The sequence below is a fragment of the Peromyscus maniculatus genome, chromosome 2 (genome assembly GCF_049852395.1).
Source record: "Peromyscus maniculatus bairdii isolate BWxNUB_F1_BW_parent chromosome 2, HU_Pman_BW_mat_3.1, whole genome shotgun sequence".
Taxonomy (NCBI): Eukaryota; Metazoa; Chordata; class Mammalia; order Rodentia; family Cricetidae; genus Peromyscus; species Peromyscus maniculatus.
In genome coordinates this window covers 70,300,583-70,326,586 of record NC_134853.1, presented here as the reverse complement: position 1 = coordinate 70,326,586, position 26,004 = coordinate 70,300,583, and the positions used below count along the sequence as shown (strand labels likewise).

The window sequence follows — 26,004 nt, the reverse complement described above, 5'->3', positions numbered from 1 at the left end:
CTCTGTTCCTGACTTGGCCCTCTTGCAGGGCAGGACTGCAGCCCAATTAACCCGTTCTCCTGAGTTGTCTCTTGTCAGGATACTTCATTACAGCTATGGAAGTGTGACTGGACACACACCATTAGCACAGAGATGACTTCTACAGCACACACCACTCTGCTGAAAAGTCCTAAAAACCACAAAGTCTCCCCCTCTATTTTCTAAGACAAGGTCTCACTATGTAGCCTGCCTTGCCTGGGACTCATTTAAATAGCCCAGGCTGGAGATCTGCCTGCCTCTGCCTCCCAAGCTATGAAAGCTTTTTTTTTTCCTTAGTAACTAGAAACTAAGTTTTACCATCATGGATTTAGAATAACTAAGCATCTGACACTGTTGAAAACCTACTACACTCCCTTAATGAAAGCACATGATAGTTATTAAACATAAAATTCAAAGCAAACAACAAAGGGCAGGCAGAGAGTCGGCTGGAAATACTCGTCAACAGAGGCATGTCCTCATGTCTTCAGCAGAAAATGAAGATAAATTCCTCCACAGCAGTGTGAGGAAGGAAAGGGGCAAAGAGCCCTCCAACTCCAGAGCACGTGGTGAATGTGCCTGGTTGCTGTGGCAAAGCCTCCCTCTTAGGAAATGATGCTGGACCCAGGTTGCTGGCAGAGTCCAAAGGGACAGCTGTTGGCCACTTCAGTGCACAAGTCCACTTTCCCATACTTCATTTCTTCCTCTCACAGGCCTCAAGATTCTCAGGCAGCTTTCATTTTCATTAACAGCAATCTACAGCTGCAACTTGGACTTGTTCTTCCTGAACCCATGGTATATACTCTGAAGACAGGATGCAGTTTGTGAGAGATCCAGACTCCAGAGAAAGTCAGGCCATATTGTTAGCCTACCAACAGACTACTCTGGAGGGCTCCAGAGTCTTCCAGGGTTTGTCTGCAGCTGCCTTCTTTACTGATCACCACACTGTATTTTTGCTGTGGTGGTAGTAGTGGTGAAATTTTGTTTGTTCTGTGGTACTGGAGACTGAACTCGAGGCCTAATGCATCCCTGGCAGGTACTTTATCACTGAGTTACATCCTGTAACTGAGACAGGTTCTCACAAAGTTGTTGCCCAGGCTGGCCTTGAAACTGTTCTCTCCTGCCTCTGCCTCCCAAGTAGCTGGATTACAGACCTGTACCACCAGGTCCAGCTGGTAACATATATTTATATGGCAACCACAATTCACAAAACACTTGTCCCTGGATAGGCCCATGACTCATCCACCTCACCCTGTGTTCTTTGCTCTAGGAGAGCAGAGCAAGCATTTCAGCTGGGGATTACCACCAGCCAGCAGGCACCCAGGGCTTCCATTTCTGGTTCTCTGGCACCATCAAGTGGCCACAGATCTCATTGTCACCCGAGTATTCTTCATGCCTGCACACACCTCCTAGCTTCCAGAAGTCCTGGAGCCTGGTGATGGGACAGGACAAGGACTCAAGAGGACTGAGGGTGACCCTGGGAGCAGCCCAGCTCAGGCTAAGACACTGAGAGAAGAACAGCAGCTCTCTGCGGGGACTGCTTCCTCGGGGAAAAGCCTGCTTGAAGCGGCTCCCAGAGCTCCTCAGTGCTGAGCGTAGGGAAATGCCCTTCTGATTAGATCTGAGTCCTGCGGCTCCCAGAGGACTTTAGGTTTGCGCTGTGACTTTAGAGATCTCATGACTACCACTGACATAACAGACACCATCTTTGAATTTCTGGTGAAGTCACACAGGATATGGAAGGACAATGAGAAGCCAACAGTCCTACCTGAAAACCGGTAACATATCTACCTCACGCTAGACAAAACTGAGCTTGCCTTTATCTTGTTCTCGTCCGTGGAGATGATCTGTGCGCGTAACCAGGCATCTTCCTCTGCGTTGACGGCCAGCAGCTGCCCCACGTGCACGCTCTGGATTGGTGTGACTTTGGGGTTCTTACTGTAATACTCCTTCATCTCATCCTCCATCAGTTCCTGAGCGGCTGAGTAGTCTTTGCCTACATACCTGGATTGACAGACCCATTAGGCGTCACTGGTGCTCCTACCTCCCCTGCAGCCATCCCTCCGTCCAGTTTCACCCCTGCTCACCAGCAGGGGGAGGGACTGTGCTTAGGGAAGATTAGTCTAAGTGCAGGAAGACAGGAGGCTGGAGATCACTGCCTAAGGTGGCAATGTTTGACAGTCTGAGAATGGGGGCGGGGTGAAAAGCAGGCACTGGAGGCCCCCGGGGAGGGAGGAGGGAAGGTACATGGAGACACCACAGGAGGCCAGATGAGCCCTCCAGGGATTGATTGAGGCTGCTGGGATCTGTATGGACTACTGAAAAAGAGAATCCGGCAGAGTTTGACCCTGGCCTCGGCTGCACCTCAGAATTCTCAAGCTTTGAAAAGCAGGGAAACTACCAAAAAAGAACAAAATGAGGCTGAGGGGTGTGTGTGGCAGAGCAATTCCCTAGCCTGTGCCAGGCCCTGGGCTACATCTCTAGCCCTGCAAGACAGGCAAACACAGCGATGCAATGCCCCCAAAAAACTTTAAAAATTTGAGCAAATCACAACAAAAAGTTGAGCTAATACCTCAGAGGTGACATGCTCTGGCTGGGTGCCTCTACAATGTCTATCCTGAGAAGTATTCTTTTCAAACACACCCCAGTCTTTCCTAAACATTTCTACTGCTGACATGCAGTCCTTTGATCCAGTGTGTTTTCAAAACACATTTCTATCTTGTCTGCCATGAACAGGCTGGTGTTTTGCCTTCCTTAAGGGCCTCATTCCAGGATGCTAGATCTGGAAAAGCAAGTCTGGCTCATAAAATTAGAACATCTCAGCCACACGAGCCCCCAGGCACCCAGTCAAGGAGGTGAGGGAGCCACAAGAACCCTGTTTCTTGTATTGCTCCAGTTTTTACCCAGAGCCTCAGGTGGTTTGAGGAAACTCTAAGGAACTGCTCCATGTGGTCCTCGTAGCTATCAGCAGGACAGAAGATGGCCCAGCCAACCTTCCTGTTACTAGAGACAAGGGGGAAAGCTAGAAAGCAGTTTTACACAAACTGCAAAGAATGCATCTTTGGAGACAATGGCTATTTGTAAGATGGAATTCTACATGTACTCTTTGTCTCTGAACTGTTAGATACTTTGTCAAACTCCGTCACTTACATTTACTGAGTGCAGCAAATGTTAAGGAGAGGCTGGATGTAGTCCTCCACCGGGCTCCAGTCTCCTGGGAGCCTGGGACCTGGTAAGAGTGCCTACTTGAGGGCCTAAACTGAGGTGGTGACGAGTCTGCTCAGTACAAACTCCTGGCAGGGCTCCTGGGAGGAAGAGCCAGTAGAGGAGGGTGGCTGCACTTCTGGGTGAGAACAAGGGAGGGTGCTACAGCTGGGTGAGAGTGGGGGAGCAAGCACAGGTTCGTGCACTGTCTCCAAATTACCTGAGGGAGGGAGGGAGGGAGCAGAGAACGGAGCACGATCAACCTCAGCATGCCACCAGTACAAAGCTGCCCCTGCATCCAGTACCCCATATAAACCACAGCCCTCCAAAGACCCTTCCTGGCGGCAGAGCCAGGAGACTAGCCAGGCGTGGTCGTCTCCCCGGCCTCGGCCTTCTCAAGTCCTGGAGCTTTAATGCTGTCAAGCTCTTCCTTCTGGAAGGACTTTGATTTGGGCGTTCTCTGGGCTTTCCTAACTCAGCTACGGTCCTGGGCAGTCCAAACCAAAGGGCCGTTTGGAGTGGGGAGACTGGGTTCTGTCTGGCTTCCATGTTCTCCCCCTCTACCCAGCCCCAGGTCAACACTGATGGTGACCCAGGGCTTCACTGATACAGGTTCCCACAGCAGGAAGCAGCAAATCGCAATCTTTCTACATTTTCTGTGTGCGTCATAGTTTTCCTAAAAATCTAATACAAGAATTCAGAGTTAAGCTGATGTTTCCAATTCTAGCTATATCATTAGACAGTTAGGTGACCACTACTCGTTCCACACAATGGCATCTAAAGACTCAAGTCAGCAGGGCACCTCTGGGTCAGGCGGCTCATCTGAGATACACGGTGAAGTTAGCTCCCCTGACTTTTTAGGACTGCTGCACAGTCCTAGACCGATGGCATAACCTGGTCTGAAGGGGGCTTGCTGCTTACAGGTTGGATAGAAACGTCATGTTTCTGATACAGTTGCCAATATGTTTAGGACATGATTTTCCTAAGTTCACATCATCATTCCAATTTTAAGAACTAGGAGTCCTACTTAACACATATTGGTCCATTACTGCACTTCACTACACCCCCTAAGGGCGGCATCCATGCAAACCGCATCCACGCAGAGAATGGTCAAGAGACAACACCGCACAGCACCTTAACGACCAGGAATGCCAACTTGCCTGATAACCACGTCATTGGTGTTGCTCAGCTCCACCACCAACACAGACGGGGAGGCCTCGGTGGGAATCACCAGAGGCGGCACGGTGACGTCCTCCACAACGTCATCAGCACTTTCGGCCATGTTTTTTTCTATCTGCAAATACTCTTGTTCAATCATGGACTTGATGTCAAAATCTCCCTGTGCCTGCCCTTCATCCTTTAAGATCTTGTCAGCGGGCAGGGGGAGTTTCGCATACAGAATTGCCTTCTGAGCGTTTCCAGAGATGTAGCTTATGGTGCACACATCAGAGAGTGAGCCAAGATTTTTTAAGGCATCCTCCGGGAACTTGACTTTGTACGTGTCCTCAAATGCTTTGGGGAGTGCACTTGCCCAAAGGCCACTCGAGTATTTCACCAGCAGCTCTGCCACCTTCTGCTTGACATCGGGCATCACTGCTGGGCTCCCTTTCGATGGCACCTCCTGCTTGGGAGCAGGCGGTGGGGTCGGGAGCTCCTTCTCAGGGTCCTGTTCACTTCTCAAGGGCTTCTCTCTCTTGGCAGGATAAAGAAGCAAATCTTGACCACCACCACCAGGTTTTTCCACCTGAAAATTTTAAAGAAAGCAAATGACGGATATTTCAGTGGCTAAGAGAAACCTGAAAACACAGTAATGTATTTCATATTTGAGAAAAGCACTGTTTCAATTTCAAGATGCAAACAAGTGTCCATGTTCTTCTGAATGCATCACCTAACAAATGACATGAGCCACAGTTCAGAAACAATCAGGGAAAGGAAAGGCATCATTTCACTCAGCACCCAGTTAAGACTTAAACCTCCCCAGGGGATCGTGTGGCTTCTGCCCTGGTTGTGTTCCTCTGCCAAACTCAGAGCCAAGCTTGCAAAAACCACTCGATCCAGGGGGAGATGACATTATGTCGGGAATACCCCAATGGGAGGAACGCAAGGACTAATCTCAGCGCAGCACGAGTGCTGCCTTTCTACCTCAGCTCTCCACTCGTGGGCTCTTAGTAAAGATGCCCCAGAGATAAGGTAGTCTGAGCACTCACCACAGCAGAAAGGGAACTGCAAGCACTGCCGTCCTGAGGAACTAGTAGGGAAAGACCATCAGGTGTCACCCAGCCTCTGACTTTACATGCCTGAAGAGACACGCCCCAGGAACTGATGACCTCCAATTCTTAAGCCCTTCCACTGACAGACCAGGGTTGGCAACTGCCAGCCTCCTGCCCAGTGAAGTTCCCAACTCGTGAGCTAAGACTGGCCTTTAAAGTTTAAATGGCTGACAAATCAGAAGAATCGTTTCACGTGTGAATGTCCTATGAGATTCAGTGTTCATGAAGCCTCCCCAGCTTATGTAACCTACGGCTGCTTCGCACTATAATGGCAAAGTCACAACAGGCCAGGTGCCAGTCACGCAGCGCTGCAGCATTTCTGAGCCTCCAAAGCCTAGACACACACTATTTAGCCTTTCATAAAACCAGATTCCTCACCTTACCCTGACTTCAGATTCACGGCCTTCTGGAATGATCCCTGTTATCAGTTGCATCTGGCTATCCCTCAACTACAATTTAGAATCTTTAGAGGAATCCACTACGATGTTAAGTTTATAGGGAACCACCGAAGACAACAGATTGCTTCCTGTGTTACTGTTGTGTTTCTTGCAGTTTGCTTTTAGACGGGGCTACCTGCAGCCCAGGCTGGCCTTGAACTCATTAGATAGCATAAACTGGCTCTAAACTCCTGATTTTTCCTCCCTTCCTCCCTCCATCCACCCCTCACCCCCTTCTCTTTTGAGACAGGGCCTCTCTACATAGATCCAGTTGTCCTAGAACTATGTAGACCAGGTTGGCCTCAAACTCACAGAGATCCACCTGCCTCTGCCTTCCTAGTGCTAGGATTACAGGCATGCATTACCACATATACCAGGCCATCTGATCCTCCATTTCTTAAGAGTTGGGATTACAGAATACTTCTGCTGACTGGCCAGCTTATTAATGAAGAACATGACTCCATTTACCTCACTTTTTACACACAGTTTAGGAAAACAGATCATAGATGTTCATGTATAAAGACACTGCCAGGGAAGGCCTTCAATAAATCAAAAGCCATGGTCAATATGACATTAAAAGATTCCTTTTGGAGCTAGGCATTGGGGCATTCATTTCTAACCTTAGCATTTTGGCAGTGGAGGTAGGAAGAGCTCAAAGTTATCTTCAGCCACATACTAAATTTATGAGGCCAGCCTGGGCTACAGGAGATTGTGTCTCAAAAAACAAAACAAGCAAAACCCCAAAGATTCCTTTTGTCTGATTACAGATTCTTCATGATGCAAAGGAAGTGGGGAACACTGACCTAAGTATAAAGCCTTGGGTTTTCTTCCCTATGCTTCTGCCAATGTGTGCTTAAGTTTCAAGGACTCAAGAAAACGCCCGACTCTGAAAAGCCCAGGAAGTGATGCACTGCACGTGTACCGCTGCAGGCATGTCCCGTGTGGCCACCACTATTCGTGTGCCTGCGGTTAAGTTGCTCCGTGGTCATCAACTTCTTACATCTGAATTCTTATCTTTTTTAATTGTCTTTCCAGTGTTGGGGAATGAATTAGTGCAAACCTTTTAGCATTAAGCAGCGTTCTCAGCCCTTTTCTATTCTGAGACAGGGTCTGCTATGCAGCCTGAGCTGGCCTTGAAATGTCATCTTCCTGCCTCAACCTCTGAAGCAGCAAGGATCACAAGCACCATCATGCCTGGCTTTAAATCTGCAGTTTTAAAATGTCAGTCTGTGCCGTGCCTTAGCATGCTGCATAGCATATCAGAATGTATGCTGAGCATCCAGGGGAGATTGGAAAATATACTTCCTGGACAAATGAAAAAAGAAAAAACAAGGCTGTGAGTGCTTCACGTGTATACGATTCCAGCTGGTGTAATTCGAGACATGGCAGTCTTCCATATCCAAAGCCAGAGGAGGCTGCTGGGCTGCCTGCAAACTCTCTTTAGCCTTCACCCACCAAGCTCTCCTCAATCCCTTCCCTCAAGTGCATGGTGGGCTAGCTAGGTCAGCAGAGAATAGGACAGAAGCCTCAGTCCACAACTGCATGTGTCCGCATATAACCCCTAAAAGGACACAGTTTTCAGTTTTATGATGCTTTTATTTCCAAGGAAGTTACCTGAAAATATAGGACACTTCAACATTTACTTGGTCCCTGTCCCCCACCTGCTCCCATGCCAAGCCTCTACTTCTTCCTGTGTGTTAAGTGTGATGAGAAGTGATGACCTACAGCAATGGTCTATGCACAGTCTTTGCACACAGCCAGTGGAGTGAGCTCTTCCAAGCAGGAACCCCTGTTTTTGACAAAAGTTATGGACAACTTATCCACTTAGTAGAAGTTGGTCTAAGGCAAAAGCACAATCCTATTTTCTCTAGTTTTTATTCAAAAATAATCTGTGGTTTTCAGATAGTTTCATGTAGCCCAGACTGGCATGAAATTTGTTATCCATCTGATGACCCTGAACTCCTGACCCTACCTCTACTTCTCAAGTGCTAAGACTAATTCCAGAATAATCTTAAAAGTCATCCAGAACAGTATACTTGTCTGTAGCATCAAACTTTGCCAGTCGGCATACAAAGTGACTAGTAAGAATGGACCCAAAGTCCAGGCAACAGTCAGGAAATGACCTGGACTAGCAGACGGCTCCTTCAGCCGTCTGTGCTTTTGTCTAAAGTAACCACTCCCCGTTCCATGACTTTCTTTAGTGTAAGCTCCAGCGAAATTGTAGCGGGTTCTTCCTTATTTCAGATAAGCCTGGGTGTGTTCAGGGAGCTATGGCTGTAGACTGCTTCCTTATTTCAAAAGAAGTTGAAGGCCTGAACTCATCTCTTCTTCAACTGTCTGGCCTGTTGACCTAACTTCAGGAACACCCTGACCTAGCTACAGTTAATTCATACAGCATTCAACATTTCAGGCAAATGTATCCCCTGCCAAGTTTGGTGACACGGAAAACATGCGTGGACCAATACTTCATTAACCAACCTTTGGAGAATGGCTTAAGGCAATGGTTCTCAACCTTCCTAATGCTGCGACCCTTTCATCCAGTTCCTCAGGTTGTGGTGACCCCAACCATAAAATCAGTTCATTGCTACTTCATAACTGTAATGTTGCTACTGTAATATATTGTAATGTAAATATCTGTGTTTTCAGATGGTTCTTAGGCGACCCCTGTGGATGGGTCTTTGACCCCCAAAGGGGTTGAGATCTACAGGCTGAGAACCAGTGGTTTAAGGGTTTCTCAGTTCAAAGGGGAACATACATGGAAGACATTATTTAGACTTAAAAAATAAAAACATATAATTTTTAGCTCATTTGTTTTCAAATGTCTTACAGATGAAAACTTGCTTTTCCCGTCACTCTCCTCTGACTGCTGTCTCCCACAAAGCATGGCATCTCTAATTCTCTGGCAATGGGCTTACAAAGGAGACCTAGTTCTCTCCTCCACCCTCCAAGTCTCCCCAAAGCTAAGGAACCATGGTTATAATGGGTGTGGGACGTCTGCTCTTTTCTGTACTCTGGCCCATGTCACAGGGCTTAGAATTTACACATGGGCTCCTATCTCAGCTCCCAACACAGAAACATGTCTTTTTACAATTTCCTGCATGTGACAGCCGGGAAGCCACTTCTAATAAATTTCCCAGGAGAGGACTTTTACAACTTCTGGTTCCTCTGGCCCACCCGATTCAGGCACATCCCTGGGAAGGAATCAAAGGTTCCCCTCCCCCCACTGTGGGCAATGACTCAGCATCTGAACAGTACTTTCGTCACCTTTTTGTCTTGTAGCTTTGACTTTGGATGTCCACCCTTCTTCAGGCTAGTGATGGGACCTGTCATGGCCTGTACCTCCACATAAGATGCCCCTCAACCTCCCTACAGGAGAGATCAGTGATGTAAAGACATTGACACTCTACACCACAGAGATAAGCCACCTTCTGTGGTGACCCGGAAGATTTGATGTCAAATACACCCTAAGTCTGCTGTGCTAACAATTTCATTCTACTCAGCTTCACTTCTGCCTCATTGGAATCACAGCTCGCCAGGTTTCTGTAAGCTTCCAGGGACACATCAGGTTTGGTGGGTGTAGGTCCAAAGGCAAACCATCAACTTCCTTGGACAGCTGTGTGTTCACACAGATGAGGACTCATCCTCTGCACCCTGACTGCTTCCTCCTGAAGCAGGAGAGTCTTCTTTCCTTCTCGTGTGACCTCGGGACTTAGTCTTTAGAAGCTCACCTGCCAAGAGCACAGTAGAGGCCTCTGAGCTTAAGTTTACTGTTTCTATGGAATTAGAATTTTCTTTAGGGTTCTAGAAGAACCTAGAAACAGCCAATTAAACTGAGACTTCCCACACCATCTATATGGGTGTAGCTCTGTTGCCATGGAGTAGCAGTTTCACGCTGATGCTTCATATACCGTTCCAACCTTTATCTTACATGGCTATCCTTCAGTTGAGATTCCAAATGGTGTAATAAATATCTTTATTCATCTATAGATCTACTTCCTAGCCCTCCAAACATTCAGCAATAGTTATGGGTTCAAAATGAAACAACACTAACAAAAAGAAACCAGTTTAAAAATTTAAGTCTGACCTTGGTAGCAAAGACCCTTAAGTGCCTTTCCTCGACAATGGCAATCTGTCACTGGTCACAAGCCTGCCCCCTATGCTCACTTCACAGGAAGCCTGGTCAACTGATTCCCTAACAGACAGCCTCTCTGGGCTAAAGGTGAAGCTGGTGGAAGTCTGAGCTGAGATGAGGAAAGAGCCAGTGGTGTCACTGAGCCGCAATGACGACAGACAGACAGACAATGTGAAGCAGGTGGTTCTGTGAGGGGAGGGAGGTACTGTGTTCAAGGAGAGCCAGAGAGCAGCTGATCCAGCACAGTGCGGCCCACACCGGACAGCCCATACATCTCTGGAGCAGCACCCCACACTAACCACCACAGCCAGGGTGCGGAAAGGAGCGGGTCTTCCCAGTGGGATCTGTTTAAGAAGCATGGCTGGCGGCATGTCCCACAGGAACTTAGCTGCTGAAACCTCTGGCCATCCACAATCCATCTATCCAGAGAACCTTTCTCCACGGCCCTGAAGGTGGCTGTAGAGACAGCCTCCGCCGCTGTCAACTCTCTCACCTGCTTGTCTACCCGATGCCTCTCACTGATGCTCTCTAGACACACACTAACACCATTTCAACAAGGATAAACTCTGTGGAGTCTTGGCCCAAACTCAAGCCACTTGCTCACACATTTAGAAGATAATGGAGTCTTCCAGATACATCTATAAAACTTTCTGGAATGCTTCTGACTAGGAGCTGGGACTCTCACTGTGCACTGGGCTTTCCTCTTGCTCTCATTACCTGTGGCAGGGGTGAGGAAAGGAGAGGAATCCTTTTCAAGGTGGCACCAATGTTCATATTAGAGTTGCGGTCCCTGCTTCCTCATCTGGAACCTTCTCCACTTAACTGAAGTAACTTCCTCTGTAGGACTTGCTTCAGCAATGGCTTTGTCTGCCGTAAGGCTGGACTGCGGCTTCTGATGCTCTGCTAACAGCTGCTCTCTGTAATTTATCTCATTTAATTCTCACAACAACCCTATGACATGCAGAATCAGTTACCTCACTGACCAGATTAGGGCTTTAGAGGGTGGTGTGTAGGCCAGAAGTTATACAGCTAAGAAACAACACCCCTAAGTGTGCAGCAGAGGCCTCAGAGATTGTTCACTGTCTCTATGGAATTAGAATTTTCTCTAAGATTCTGTAAGAATGTAGTATTCAATGAAGTCAAGATACTTTCCAACGCATCAGTATGGGCACAGTTCTGTTTCCATGGAGTAGCAATTTTGTGTTGAGGCTTTAAATCACATTCCAACTCCATTGTGATCTAACCTGTTCTGTATCCTTCAGGCCTGTGGGTAGCTCATGGATAGACACAGATGGCACACCATTGCTCATCTTCTCTGTTCATTCTGCCATGTGCCAGTTCATCTTTCATCTAGCCAAAGGTCCGCTGAGACTTGGAAGTTGTACCAATGTGTTCACCAGGACTTCCTTTAGTGATGAAAAACTGGAAACCAGATTGCATTTCCAAAGATTACGGTGGACACTGCCAAGCCGTCCACTTCCCTCTCACCACTGCCTCTGCTGGCACTGTATATGGGTTGTGCCTGACACCAGAAGGGGGGAGCAGCGACGGTGTTCACTCTGTTCATGGTCCACTTCCCGAGGGGTCCACATTTGTTTATGAACAGACTTTTTTTTTTAAAGGCAACTCATTTTTGCATGGGCTGAAGGGAATTTTAGTCTATCCAGCAATGAATTCTACAATTACGTTAACACAGATTTCTGCACACAGCACAAACCGTGCTGTGCCACATATGATGAGGAAACTGCTGCTGCCTCTACTTTCTCAGACACTGAACAGATTGTAGGAATGCTTCCAGGCCAGAGGTCTTGCAGTGCTAACTAATAGTCAGTGATTTCATGGGTTAGAAAATGATACCCAACAGAAATGCATGGGAACTGTTAATAATTAAAGTCATCAGGCATTTCCAACTACACATGGCATCTTACATTCAGTAATATTACGTTGCCAATCACACCATATCACCTTCTGTAACTAAGGCCGGGTGTGCCGCCGAACATGGCCTACTTCTCTTGGTGGTTCCAAAGCTGTCTTCCAGCAGGTCTGGAGGCTGTGGGTACATCTGCTCTGGCTCAAAGCCTACCCTCTCAGCTCGGCACCCAGGTCTCAGCAGGTTTCAGTCCAATCCTGACTGTTCAACAGTCCCTGCTGCAAGAACTGCAAGTGAGTCAGAGGCCAGGATCCTGGCGACCTCAGAGCAGGGGCACACCACTGCCACTGGTGATGATGACTCTATGAAGCTAGCTGGTTTCTGCTCAGTTCTTCAGCTTCCTCTTGAGCCACTGTCTTCTTAAATTTCCTGAAAACAGTGTTTCCTGGTCTCTGACTTGGTATGAGCTGTTCCTTTGGTCTCTATCACTCAATGTTAGGTTCTCACTTAACAGCAGCCTCCCTCCGAGTCCCTTTCTTCACCTGCCACCCCACACGGAGTCCTTCTATTTACTCCCTTCCTGGATGGCCATCATAACTAGTGCAGGCCTAGCATTGTCTGTCCAAACGAGGAGTTTCCTCATTGGACAGGAAGTTCCATGGGGGCAAAGACGTGTGTGTCCCGTTTTCTATTTTATCCTTAGCACCGAGGTCAGTGGCTGGCAGAGTGCTTGGTAAGTGCCAGTCAGGTCCAACATTTAGAGAGCATCCTGTCTAGAGCAGCCAGGGGACGTTACTGCCCTTCCCCAGGCCCTGATGGGGACTCCCCACAGCTAAGACAAGTACTTCCCCACCATTTCTATCCCCTCCCAACTGTCTAAAACCACAAACTTGTCACCACTGTGACTTTTCAGTCTCTCTAGCCCAGCACACCCTCTGCTACTCAGTCACCCGAAAGGATAATGTTATGCAACCCAGCATCGGAGTCTTACTAGAATCCTAGCACTCAAGGAGCTGAGGCAGGAGGACTGCTGTGAGCTCAAGGCTGGCCTGGGCTACAAAGTGATATCAATCCTGTCTACAAATAAAACATCCATAAGAATGTGTCTTTGGGTGGTAGAACTACAGGATATTTCTATTTTTTTAAATGCAGAGTTGGGGTTTATTAGGAGAAAGATAACACATGCTTAAAATGTGGGTAGACAAGACAAGAGACGCCTAAGTATCTTAGCACTAGCTAAATATGTGACTTAGTGACTTTTGAAGTTATAGTGTTGAAAGTATATAATACATAATCAATTCAAAGCTTAAGCAAAGTTTTAAAATTAAGTAGAATTTAGAAAGCAAAATATGGCCCAGGTACGGCAGCAAGGATATTTGTATTTTTGTAACTTGATTTTTAGTATTTTTCATATAGTGTTTTATACAGTTGGAGAATTTTTTAAAAAAAACTAGGAAATATAATGAACTTAGATTTGTTCTTCAGTCATGGTGAGCCACAGAGCAAGGGCCTGTGTCTAATCCCAGACTTCTTGCGCTGCCTTTGAGTCTGATGTTGGTTGTGCTTCTACAACCCCAGGCATGCTCAGTGTTTCTGCTCTTCATGGAGGTGAGAATAAAGGCGAGAAAGGGACTATAAGCATGGTGCAACTGTTTAAAGCCAGGGAGAAATGACCACGGAATAACTGAAACAGTTTAAAAGTACTCTGAAGTTAAACTAGGTATGAAAAGTATCAACAGACACCCAAAGGACTGGCAGTCTGTGGTATCCAGACCCACTGTCTTCCACCAGCACCTCACACTGGCAGTCCTACTCAGTCTAGACAGTCCAACTCAGTCTAGACAGTCCTACTCAGTCTAGACAGTCCTACTCAGTCTAGACAGTCCTACTCAGTCTAGACAGTCCTACTCAGTCTAGACAGTCCTACTCAGTCTAGACAGTCCTACTCAGTCTAGACAGTCCTACTCAGTCTAGACAGTCCTACTCAGTCTAGACAGACAGTCCTACTCAGTCTAGACAGTCCTACTCAGTCTAGACAGTCCTTCTCAGTCTAGACAGTCCTTCTCAGTCTAGACAGTCCAACTCAGTCTAGACAGTCCTACTCAGTCTAGACAGTCCTTCTCAGTCTAGACAGTCCAACTCAGTCTAGACAGTCCTACTCAGTCTAGACAGACAGTCCTACTCAGTCTAGACAGTCCTACTCAGTCTAGACAGACAGTCCTACTCAGTCTAGACAGTCCTACTCAAAGCCAAGGGAGGTACTGGTAGGGAGTGAATTCTATAGTTCTGCTTCATGCTGACCATTCCTGACAGGGCACGAAATGATCATGAGGTGCGAAATGATCATGAGGTGCAGATGGATCCAAGTGCTGAAAACATAACAAAACAGTTGGTTGCTTCGGTAACCTAAAATTTAAGAGGAAACCATTCATTTTAAGTAACACCCTAACATCAACAGGATAGATACTCTTGCCAGGCAGAATTTGGGTGGAGGGTCTCTGTGGACATGCAGAGCAGCAAAGATGAAAATTTCTCCAGAAGTAATAAACTGAGCTACACAAATGCTAATAATTATCATCAAGTATAAAGCAACCAAAAAGGCAAAACACTATTTATTCTTTCCTTAAACATATGCTGTAAAGAATTCTTTATCCGGCCAGACGGTGGTGGCGCACACCTTTAATCCCAGCACTTGGGAGGCAGAGCCAGGAGGATCTCTGTGAGTTCGAGGCCAGCCTGGGCTACCAAGTGAGTCCCAGGGAAGGAAAGGTGCAAAGCTATACAGAGAAACCCTGTCTCAAAAAACCTAAATAAATAAATAAATAAATAAATAAATAAATAAATAAATAAATAAAAATAAAATTTGCCGGGCGGTGGTGGCACACGCCTTTAATCCCAGCACTTGGGAGGCAGAGGCAGGAGGATCTCTGTGAGTTCGAGGCCAGCCTGGTCTCTAAAGCGAGTTCCAGGAAAGGCGCAAAGCTACACAGAGAAACCCTGTCTCGAAAAACCAAAAAAAAAAAAAAAGAATTCTTTATCCAAATCTAGCAGGCAAGTTGTTTATGTACCTTGACCATAAAAAGCTCTACAGCCATTAAAAATTTACTATAAAGTACGTGATTATCAATGGATTTTTTTTTTAAATCAAGGGATAGTATGCACCTGAGATGGACTGAAACTCAGGCCAACAAACTGCTAACAAGCTCCTCAGGAGTAAGGTGGCTGAGAGGACATCAATACCAACACACGGCATTCAGAAAGACTCTTCCCCAAATGAAGGGAAACAAAATTCCCATCTTAAGAACAAGCTCTGCATTTTAAACACCACAGGCAACGTTCTCCAGAACATTCGTTATTCCTGCACTTCCCAGGAAACGGAGCACAGTCTCCAGAGCTTGACATGTCTCGTTTCCCTACTTCACATGGAGTATTCTAACACTGGCCACTCTGCCCTAATCATGTTTTCCTGTAGCTATTTACCTCACCAGACTTAACCTCCATGCTTCCAGCCCTAGGGAAGTGACTGGCACGGCAGTGTGGTGTGAATGGAGAGGGAGCAAGCAGGATGGAGGGAGGGATGGATGACTTCTGCCTGCAACTGGGCATTAGACTCAGAGGCAACAACAGTCTACAGGGGAAAATAGTGACAAAAACACATGCTTTTCTGGGGTCAGATGCTTCAAGGATGAGGCAACCTGCAGTTTCCCCAATGGGCTTGGGGCCAAAATGTATGTTAAAGAAAGCCCTCTTTCAAAACAAACATACACCTCAAGAAATTGATTCTACAAACAGGGAATCAGGTGTTAATGCTGTTATGTAGGACAGCTGCATTTTGAACAGACTCTATCTTCATAACTAAGAAACATCTAGAAGTACTTGGGTGTTAAGAGTCTAGCTGTCTCTATCTCTGGCTGGACTAAGTTTTCTAACAAACTGTCCTATCCACCATCTTATTATAATCACTAACTCTGAGCAGAGGTGGCTAGAGAGAACTTTCAATCTAAAGCTTCTACCATGAGGGGAGTCTGAATATAGCTCAAATGTGAGTATAGTATCAGTTCCAAACAAAGTCCTATGTAAAAACAATAAGCACAAATAACACAAATTTGTTCCACCTGAAAGTCCTGAAAAATGCTCAAGAATAAGCATGTACAAACTGAGACTAATACAAATTGTTACCAATAAGTGCTAAAATGGCAGAACAGTCAATGTTTATTAGTGGAGGTTCAATCAACACACAGTAGTACACAGACTAGATGATCAACTACTAAAGGCATCTAAAATGATGATAAAGCACTTCCAACCTCGGCATCTTTCTCGAAGGATTAAGCCACGTGCACTAATCTTAGAGACAGACCAGTGCAGTGGCACCCATGAAGCACTCTGCTCCCGTGACTAGGGACTTGGGACCTGCAGGCTGGGCAGGGAGGGGCGGGCATAAGAAGGGAAGAAGAAGGAAACACGTACCGTGCAAATGTGAGGCCAGTGTTCAAACTGCTGTAAAACTCCTTGGTTAAGGTCTTCTTTATAAAACTCTTTGTAAAAATGTGGAAGCTTAGATATCCAAATGCCATTGTTATGCTTGTCTAATATTTCCTTTATGCGGTTTTGAACCTCATCCATCTTATTAGTGTAAGAGGCAGGAGGCGTGACATTTGGTTTCTCAACAGTCTGATTTAAATTATCTTTAAATTAAAAGAATGATAGCATTAATAGATTATTCCCATTACCTAGCATTTGTGTCTCTGACTTTGCTACACTATGGGCTTATGGGGCCATGGATTTTAGAAGACTGTGGGATTAAACTGAGCAGCACTGAGGACCACCTCACCCTATTACCCCTGAGTTTTATCAGCAGAGCCAAGACACCTCCAACAAGGGAACTTACCCCTTCACTTTGCAAGGGTGCTTTATACTTTACTTTGAACATTAGGGCAATCTTGCTGGGTAAATATGTTTTACTATTTAATGCTTTTCTAACTACAACTAAGGGATGCAACATTTTAGATAATATAAATGTGCAGTGCTCAACTGAAAGTTATAGTAAGTTATGATTTTGTTCCATAAGGCACAAAAATGCCTTAGTAGGAAGAGTGAAGGATATTTTATAAAAGATAAAAGGATGTCCAGTTTTTCTGATTATAATGAACTTTCTCTTTTACTAAGGAAAACAATTTAGTAATCCACAGAAGCCCTAAAACTATAAATACAATTCCAGTTAGTTTATGAACATCTACAACAGGTCTGGCACCCAGACACCACCAACACGGACTGGCTTTTACTTCTCCAATATTTATATTTCATGAAGTTTTAGCTAGATTCTTTCACTCCTGTTTATTTTTTATTTAAAACTCAGAGTGTCTGAGTTTACATAATAAGCGAGAGAAAGCTGTGTTTCTGTGACCATTCTGTATTTTAACTGAGGAAATATTGTCAAACCTATTTAGAATTCTACCAGGATATATATCAAAGTATTAAAAATCTAACACCTACATGAAGAATGTATTTACAATTTAATCAGATACCTTTTCAGCTAAGTATAGTGATTTCTATTTTGTTTTTAACTAATTAATAGAGATATAAGTATAGTCTGGGGACAGTGGTCTCTAAGGATGTCAAGTCCCAAAGGGAGTTTTCCTTGAGGATACTTGGAGCTGATGTCTCTCTTCTCACTAGAAGACAGGATGATGTGTCTCTGATACTCTCAGACTGACACAGAGAGCAGATGGGTCCAGGATACCCATATATGTCTCCTACTAAGGAAATAACTTATTCTATTTTAAACTCTTAAAAGGGGTATACAACTTTACTGAGTAGTCATGGTTTAGAAAATGAGTATGTGAAAATAATTCTTATATACAAAAGTCATACTATTCATTTTCATAAGCAATACTGGAAGAACATTCCTATGGAAAAGGAATTTGAACTCAGGAAAAGGCATAGTGCAAGCAGCCAATCCTGTCCAGTCACACTTACACTGAGCACATGGTGAGCAGTCCGCAAACCTGCTCTTGCTGAAAGTTCTCAGTGGACTTGTATACTGCCTGCACAGGACAAGGTCGTGAGTGGTGCATGCTAAGCATCGGCTTCCTTGACTTTATTAACTACCCTATTGTTTTCTTAATGGTCCTTTTGGATTTTATAATCAATAACTACCCATACTTAGCTGTCACCTCACAGTTTAAAAATAATGTTAATCTTTATTTTTATTTTATGTGTATGGCTGTTTTGAGTGCATGTATGTCTGTGCACCACCACATGTGTGTGATGCCTGCACAGTCAGAAGAGGGTGTCAGATACTCTGGGACTGAAATTACAGATGGTTGTAAGCTAACCATGTGGGTGCTGGGAATTGAACTCAGGACCTCTGGAAGAGCAGTCAGTGCTCTTACCTTCTGAGCCATCTCTCCAGCCCCACACCTCACAGTCTACAGTGCCAACTTTTACTAGTAGAGTATCTAAGTCTCTCTTAGGAGTTTAAGCCCCACATTATGACCTTGAAATAGAGCCTGTAGTTTCCTTAGAGTGAGGCTGCTGAGCACCAAGCCTTGAGGGTTTACCTCTAATTAGGGAGAGGATGAGGAAAACATGGGTAACTCTGCAAGGGCCACATGGACATGGAGCAGAATGGGTCTGGTATGATGAGGGCCTCACGTCATGCTGGCAACAGCACTGGAAGCATTATTTTTTTCTAAAGGTCACTTCAATGCATGAGATTAAAGTTAGAAACGGAGGGAGGGAGATAAACTTCATGCAGGAGAAGGTGAATGCAGAGGTCAAAAGGCACCATTAGGAATTTCTCTTGGGGCCCACGACTCCTGACACATCTGGAAACATACCATCCACTTCCTTGGCGCAGGTTCTTGAGAGGTGCGTCTGGAAAGGCGCTGGCAGGGCTGACTTTGGACTAAACCTAAGGTGTGAAAGAACGGCAAGTCTTAGACACTTGACTTTTCATTTAAAGTCCTCAGCAAACTGACTGGCAAACTAACCTATGAAAATATTCCAAACCATTAAAATAAGTCTGGCATCATATTTCATATTTACTCAGAGAAAGTATGTTAAAAGCTAAACTTAAACTTGAAAAGCCTCTTTCAAAACCTGCAAGTCAGAGTTTCAACTAATCATCTTTAAAGGATAAATAACTAACAGCCCACATAGAATGAACACTTGCAATAAAGACTATTACGGACTATAGCCCCCCAAATGAAAGGTTAGCAGTACCACAGGTTGGGTCGTATCCCTAAGTCACCATTTAAAACAGGAGGACAGATGAGTAGAAGAGTACAGATCTTAGAGACCTGACATTTACCCTCTAGTTTGGCTCTAAGCAAAGTCGTGTTTCTAAGTAGCAGAAAGGCTGCTCAAATAACAACATAAGAAAAAGAACGCAGGCACCTGCCTACCTTGTGTCCTTTCCAAAATAATTTACTGTCAACTATTGGAATCACATAGGGAGATGTTTCCAAATATGAGGATGAACAAACCACACCTACCCACCCATATATCTGCATGCATGTGTGCATGCATGCATACACACACACCTACATACATGCACACAAGTATGCACACTCCCACTCCCAAGCATGCACACACACCCACACACATCCACATGCACACACCCCAAGACACACAGACACACAGACACACACACACACACACACACACACACACACACACACACGTCCTTGTATTTTTCCTTTAGTGGTGTCCCAGTTCTTGAGTAATGCTTAGTACTAGCCAAAGAGTGAGTGTTTTAAGAATGGCTGAATGAACCATGATCAAAGGAATTGGTGGCTCCATTTCTTCATTAGGAGAGGCAATCACAATTTTGAGCAGCACAGAAGACTTAAAAACTAAACTGCTTCAACCAAAGCCTATTTCCTAGTGGTACTTTAATTCTAAAAGAAGCAGACTGTCAGGCTTTTAGCACATGCAACTGCCAGAGTTCCATGCCTCTACACTGATCCAAGTGAAGGCTTAACAGACAATTCTGAGGCATACCTTTCTGCCAAACTATTTTTTAAAATTATTTCTTCTTAAATACTCTAGTATCTGGAGGGAAAGCTTCTGAGGAAAAACTGACCTTTACTCCCAAACAGACACTGATTCAAATGGATATGATATCACAAATTTGCAAAAAGGCACAATTTTTCAACTTGGAAGGAAGATGGCATGCTGATTCATCTCTATTAGGGCCAGCATGTGTTTCCTTTCAGGAGGCCAATAGGACAGACCCAGGCTCTGCACAACCACTCAAACCTGCCCCTGCAGTACAGAACAGCACAGGCAACACACGAACAGGCTATGGCCATGTGCCTGTAACACAGTGTTTACAAAAGCAGGCAGGGGCTTTAGACTGTAGCCCATGGACTGTAGTTTGCTGACCTCTGGGTGACTTCATAAAACCTTAGCATTTAAAATAGAAATCTTTCCGAAACCAGCTACTTGTACGTTTTTACTGGACAAGCAAGGAAATCATCCCACAACATAAAATAATGAGCTCAGTGTTAGCTGGCTCAGGCAGGGCCACCCCAAGCTAGGGCTAGGAGCATCTCCTTACCAGTCCAGTTCCGTGGTACAAATGTGCCAGGTGCCACTGCACTATAATTCAACACTACTGCATAACTGTGGGTAATTACTGGAGCAAAGGAGAGTATACAGCTGGATGAGATTTTAGCTGACTCTTACTAATTGTAAGAACAATTTTGTTAAAAAAAAAAAAATCTGTTTAAAATGAAAAAAAAAAAAAAAAAAAATCTGAAAAGTATGTAACATGGCGACTTAGAATGACCTCGAGTGTGCACAGCCAATAGGACAAGGGGAGATCAGTCACAACAGCTGGAGGAACAGGATGGGAGCTCAGGTGATGTCCCTCTGCAGATGAGGACCTAGTGATAATGAAGGGGCCAATGTGCCCTTCTCAATATGAACATACATTTCCAACAGCTGTCACCCCATTTCACCAAGCTTCTGCTTAAGTCAGATAAAGCCCAGGTACCTGCTGTTGGGAGACATGCTCACATGCCTCTGCACTGGAATATCTGGGTAAGGTGGCATGTCCACATCAGCTTTAACTCCGAGGGTGCTTCCTTTGTCTCTTAAAAGTGCTGGATTAGGTTTCTTGCTGATCGAATAGTCTGAGGCAAATCCTGGTTGTCTGAGGGTTGCCTTTGGTTTCCCTGTAAATCAGGCAGACACAACAGAATCAGCTGGCCTCTTCAACTGTAGTCTCACTATGCTGCTCCCCTGACCAGGTATTTCCGTGGGTCACACTTGTCAGAACCAGTTGGAAGAAAACAAAGAGGGGACCCTGGCAGGGTGGTGAGCAGGGGATGAGGCCAGGGGTCAGTTGTGAATGAGGGTCCTGCCTGCCTCACTAGCCAGTGCTTCCCTCTGCTCGTCACTGAGCGCTTCCCAAGCGGTCACCAGTCGGTGTGAAGTCAGCACGGTCCTCTGCCTTCATCAGGAAGCCCACCCTCCTCACTCACAGTGATGGCTGCCTTTTCTAAAATGCTGCTCCTGCCATGTAGTCATCTAATATTTCACGTCACTGTTGAACTACTGCTTGAGAACTTGGTTTTAGAATTTACTATAACCTCCTAGAGATAAGCGTTCAGGAAATACGCCTGTCTACCATGTTTTCAGGCCATGTAATTCATATATCTTTGAAAAATAAATGTCTTAAAAGCCAAGGACATAATCACATCACAGGTTCTTGGTTCATCCAACAACCTATTGATGAGGACTTTAGCTGAATCTTACTAATTGTAAGAACAATTTTGTAAAACAAAACAAAAAAACCCCTGAAAAGTACGTAACATGGCGTCTTAGAACGACCTAGAGTGTGCACAGCCAACAGGACAAGGGGAGATCGGTCACAACAGCTGGAGGAACAGGACGGGTTGATCGGGATGAGGGTTCTTGTTAAATACCCCAGAAGAGTAATACTCTACTCAGCCACCACCACAGTCCCGTCTGCTGCACTCTTCTTCACGGGGACCATTGGATTTTGTGGGTCACATTCATCTGCACTTCATCGTTTCAAAAGAAATCCCAGCTGCAGGATTTTTCTTCTGACATGGGTATCAGCAAATTATTCAATTAGCAGTTATCAGGAACAAAGGTAGTATTTCCATAAGTCCTTATGACAATCAATTCAGGGACAGAAATTTGTATGTGAAAAGCCCTACCTTCTAGAAAGAATGGCATGGTTTTCTTCACTCTCATCTGACAATTAATTTGTCGCCCCATTTTCCTTTTAGAGGTCCTCTGACGAGCCACAAGCTGAGCAATCCTTGCGGTTTCTGTGCAAGCTACAGCATAGCAGATGATCTGTGAGCAGCAGAGCAACAACAAGACATCCTGAGAGCCAGTTTGCAGAGGCTGGGTGCAAGTGAGCCTATACACCCCAAAGCCAGGTGGGTGCAATTCTGAGGGGCTCTCTCCCAATTCTGCAGGACCAAAATTATATTTAACACAAAAGGAATCACAACTGATCTAGAACACTTTCTCCAACTTGAGATTTCCATTTATTCTTTAAATAGGTATTTATTAAGAATCAACAGTAAAGCAGGTATTGTGGGTTGGCAAATAAGCCAAAAGTATCCTCTGCTCTACATGTACCAGCTCAGAGACACAGAGTACATCTTTTCCCCACTCACACTAGGAAAAGCAGTGAGGGCACCGGAAGCTAAGCTCCCAATTCACACAGTGAGGTTATCTCTTTGAGGCCAAAGTATATGAATTTTTAAAATTACGTTTGTTTGTTCATGTGAGACTCTCAGTTGAAATCAAGAACAGGGCTCTATGCCACAGCCAGATCACACTCCTACTCTCTGGGCCAGTGTGTCTATACTTGAGAAACATCACAAGGTAAGTCAAAAGAAAACAAGTTACCTGCCTCAGTAGGTTCAGAAGGGGATATGAAATAGTCAAAACCCTGGAAACATTTTTAAATGCCAAAATAGAGGAGAAAAGAATTAAAAGTAAAACATATTTCAGAAACTGTATGAAGCACTATTAGTTTATTCATTCATTTGGATATTTAATCATTCAAGCATTCAACACGTATTTATGGAGTATTGATTATGAAGAGAGAAAAGGTAAATCTTTCATTTTCAGAAACTCTTTTTTTAAAGAGAGAAAAGAAGTTGAGAACTCTGTGATGAGTGCTTTAAAAACAGCAGATGAAGGCTTAAACCTGGGAGGTTGTGGGATGCCAGCACACACTCACTGTACTACTGATATCATCTGTAATTAACTTGTGTCTCCCCCTTACACAAGTTCCTACAGATGAGCTTCCCCTCTGACCGCTCTCTTCATCCTGGCTCCCTTTTCTTCTCTGCCTAGCCCCACCCCACCTCTACTACCCCCCCAAAACCCCCACAAAGAGAATCAAACATAGTAAGTTTGGTGGAAAACATCCCAGATGTTCAAGTAAGGAAAGGACACCCAGAAAGCTGCACATTTGGGGCAGGGAGCACAGGGGTTAGTCCTGTCTCTCTCTATCATACTGAAAACGGGCAGGTACCGCTAAGGGAGGCTGCTGACACACAGAGTGAGCACCATTGCCTACTGCACCCACACCACACTAATGCCCACCCAGAGAAGCTGGAGAGTTTAGAGTGATCACACTCCTGTGAAGGAGGAGCTGGAGCGTTTAGAGTGATCACACTCCTATGAAGGGGGAACTGGAGGGTTTAGAGTGATCACATTCCTGTGAAGGAGGAGCTGGAGGGTTTACAGTGATCACACTCCTGTGAAGGGGGAGCTGGAGGGTTTACAGTGATCACACTCCTATGAAGGAGGAGCTGGAGGTTAGAGTGATCACACTCCTGTGAAGGGGGAGCTGGAGGGTTTACAGTGATCACACTCCTATGAAGGAGGAGCTGGAGGTTAGAGTGATCACACTCCTGTGAAGGGGGAGCTGGAGGGTTTACAGTGATCACACTCCTATGAAGGAGGAGCTGGAGGTTAGAGTGATCACACTCCTGTGAAGGGGGAGCTGGAGGGTTTACAGTGATCACACTCCTGTGAAGGGGGAGCTGGAGGGTTTACAGTGATCACACTCCTGTGAAGGGGGAGCTGGAGGGTTTAGAGTGATCACACTCCTGTGAAGGAGGAGCTGGAGGTTAGAGTGATCACACTCCTGTGAAGGGGGAGCTGGAGGGTTAGAGTGATCACACTCCTGTGAAGGAGGAGCTGGAGGGTTTACAGTGATCACACTCCTGTGAAGGAGGAGCTGGAGGATTTAGAGTGATCACACTCCTGTGAAGGAGGAGCTGGAGGGTTTACAGTGATCACACTCCTGTGAAGGAGGAGCTGGAGGTTAGAGTGATCACACTCCTATGAAGGAGGAGCTGGAGGGTTTACAGTGTTCACACTCCTGTGAAGGGGGAGCTGGAGGGTTTACAGTGATCACACTCCTGTGAAGGGGGAGCTGGAGGGTTTACAGTTATCACACTCCTGTGAAGGGGGAGCTGGAGGTTAGTGATCACACTCCTTTGAAGGAGGAGCTGGAGGTTAGTGATCACACTCCTGTGAAGGAGGAGCTGGAGGGTTTACAGTGATCACACTCCTGTGAAGGGGGAGCTGGAGGGTTTACAGTGATCACACTCCTGTGAAGGAGGAGCTGGAGGTTAGAGTGATCACACTCCTGTGAAGGAGGAGCTGGAGGGTTTGCAGTGATCACACTCCTGTGAAGGGGGAGCCTGAGCGTTTAGAGTGATCACACTCCTGTGAAGGAGGAGCTGGAGGGTTTGCAGTGATCACACTCCTGTGAAGGGGGAGCCTGAGCATTTAGAGTGATCACACTCCTGTGAAGGAGGAGCTGGCTGCTGAAGGAAGGAAACTGCAGCACAGCTTTGGCAGAGAGGCTCCTGCCATGAGGGACCAACCAACTGACATGGCTCAACAGGTAAAGGCACTCGCTGCCATGTCTGATGACCTGAGTTCAATCCCCAGGGTCCCCAGGGTGGAAAGACAGAACAAACTTCTGACCTCCACATGTGTACTATGGCACATATGAGTGTGTACGTACACACACACACACAAAGTACATGTGTAATAAAAAACTGAAAAGTTGCACAGGTTTGCAGTGAGCGGATATGGCTATTTCAGGCTTCTTGTATAGTCACTCTGTGTAGACACTGGAACTGGCTAACTGTCACCAACACTCTGAGGCATGACATTACATGAGACATGACAGTGTGGGCTGCCCCTTCGGTGTGCTATCACTACGGCTCTAAGCTACTCAGTGCTTTCACTTCGACCCCAAGCATGAGGTCAGAAGCGCCAGGGAGAGGACTTCGACTCTCGTGTGAGAATTCCGACAGGCAAGATGCCCTCTTACCTCTCCAGATCTGCTCGTCTCTATCCTGACCACTGCTGGCACACTTCTCAGGTAGGCCTCTAGAGTGGGGTAACCCAGTTGCTTGAAGGGGATCCAGTCTCCAGTCAAAGATCGGTATTCTCCTTGGAGCCGGGGTAATGCTATCCCGTTCTTGTGAGACTGCAGGACAGCCCTTAGCATCTTGGAAACCAGATCTGCCTCCAGCATCTTTGCCTGTAAGAACACAGAAGAAGGTTACTATGTCATCAGTCTGTGAATGGGAAGAGATTTTGAGAGCTGAAGCTTTTCAGACTGTGCCACAAACGAATGCTGAATGTCTCCTATGGGGGAATAATATAGGGACATATACATAGTGATATGGACTACCATGGGAATGCGGGCTAAGTCAGAAAGGTACAGGAGGAGGGCTGATGGTCAGGACAGAAGGAAACCAAGGCTGCAGGGAGAATGCAGAGGCAGAGGTGTGGGGTGGGAGAGCAGGGCACAGGAGTGCTCTGAGAACTCCAGGGAGCCACGTGACTGACAGGACTGGAGGAGGAGCCAAGCTGGAGAGGGAGCCAAAGGATACTAATGACTACATTTGTTAAAGTAATGCATCACTGAAGGGAGATCGAAGCAATGAGGGAAATAAAGTGGTCAGTTCTGATGGTTGAAAGGTCACTACTCAGCCTTGGGAAAACTAATTGGAAGGATTTTCAGATGGGAGAATGCTTGGAAATGTG

At 45.8% G+C, this 26,004-nt stretch overlaps 1 protein-coding gene across 3 annotated transcripts in view; it reads right to left on the bottom strand.

Annotated features, from left to right (window-relative positions):
* Positions 1-26,004, bottom strand: part of Tdrd7 (tudor domain containing 7) — a 69,158-nt gene that overhangs the window by 25,221 nt on the left and 17,933 nt on the right. For all 3 annotated transcript variants that reach the window (XM_076564152.1, XM_076564153.1, XM_006973696.4), the window contains exons 2-8: positions 25,283-25,495; positions 22,122-22,263; positions 20,930-21,110; positions 18,768-18,841; positions 16,396-16,613; positions 4,380-4,963; positions 1,833-2,019 (exon numbers count right to left, since the gene is read on the bottom strand). In XM_076564152.1, the coding sequence (XP_076420267.1) occupies positions 1,833-2,019; positions 4,380-4,963; positions 16,396-16,613; positions 18,768-18,841; positions 20,930-21,110; positions 22,122-22,263; positions 25,283-25,495 (1,599 nt within the window). The remainder of the gene's footprint in view (positions 1-1,832; positions 2,020-4,379; positions 4,964-16,395; positions 16,614-18,767; positions 18,842-20,929; positions 21,111-22,121; positions 22,264-25,282; positions 25,496-26,004) is intronic.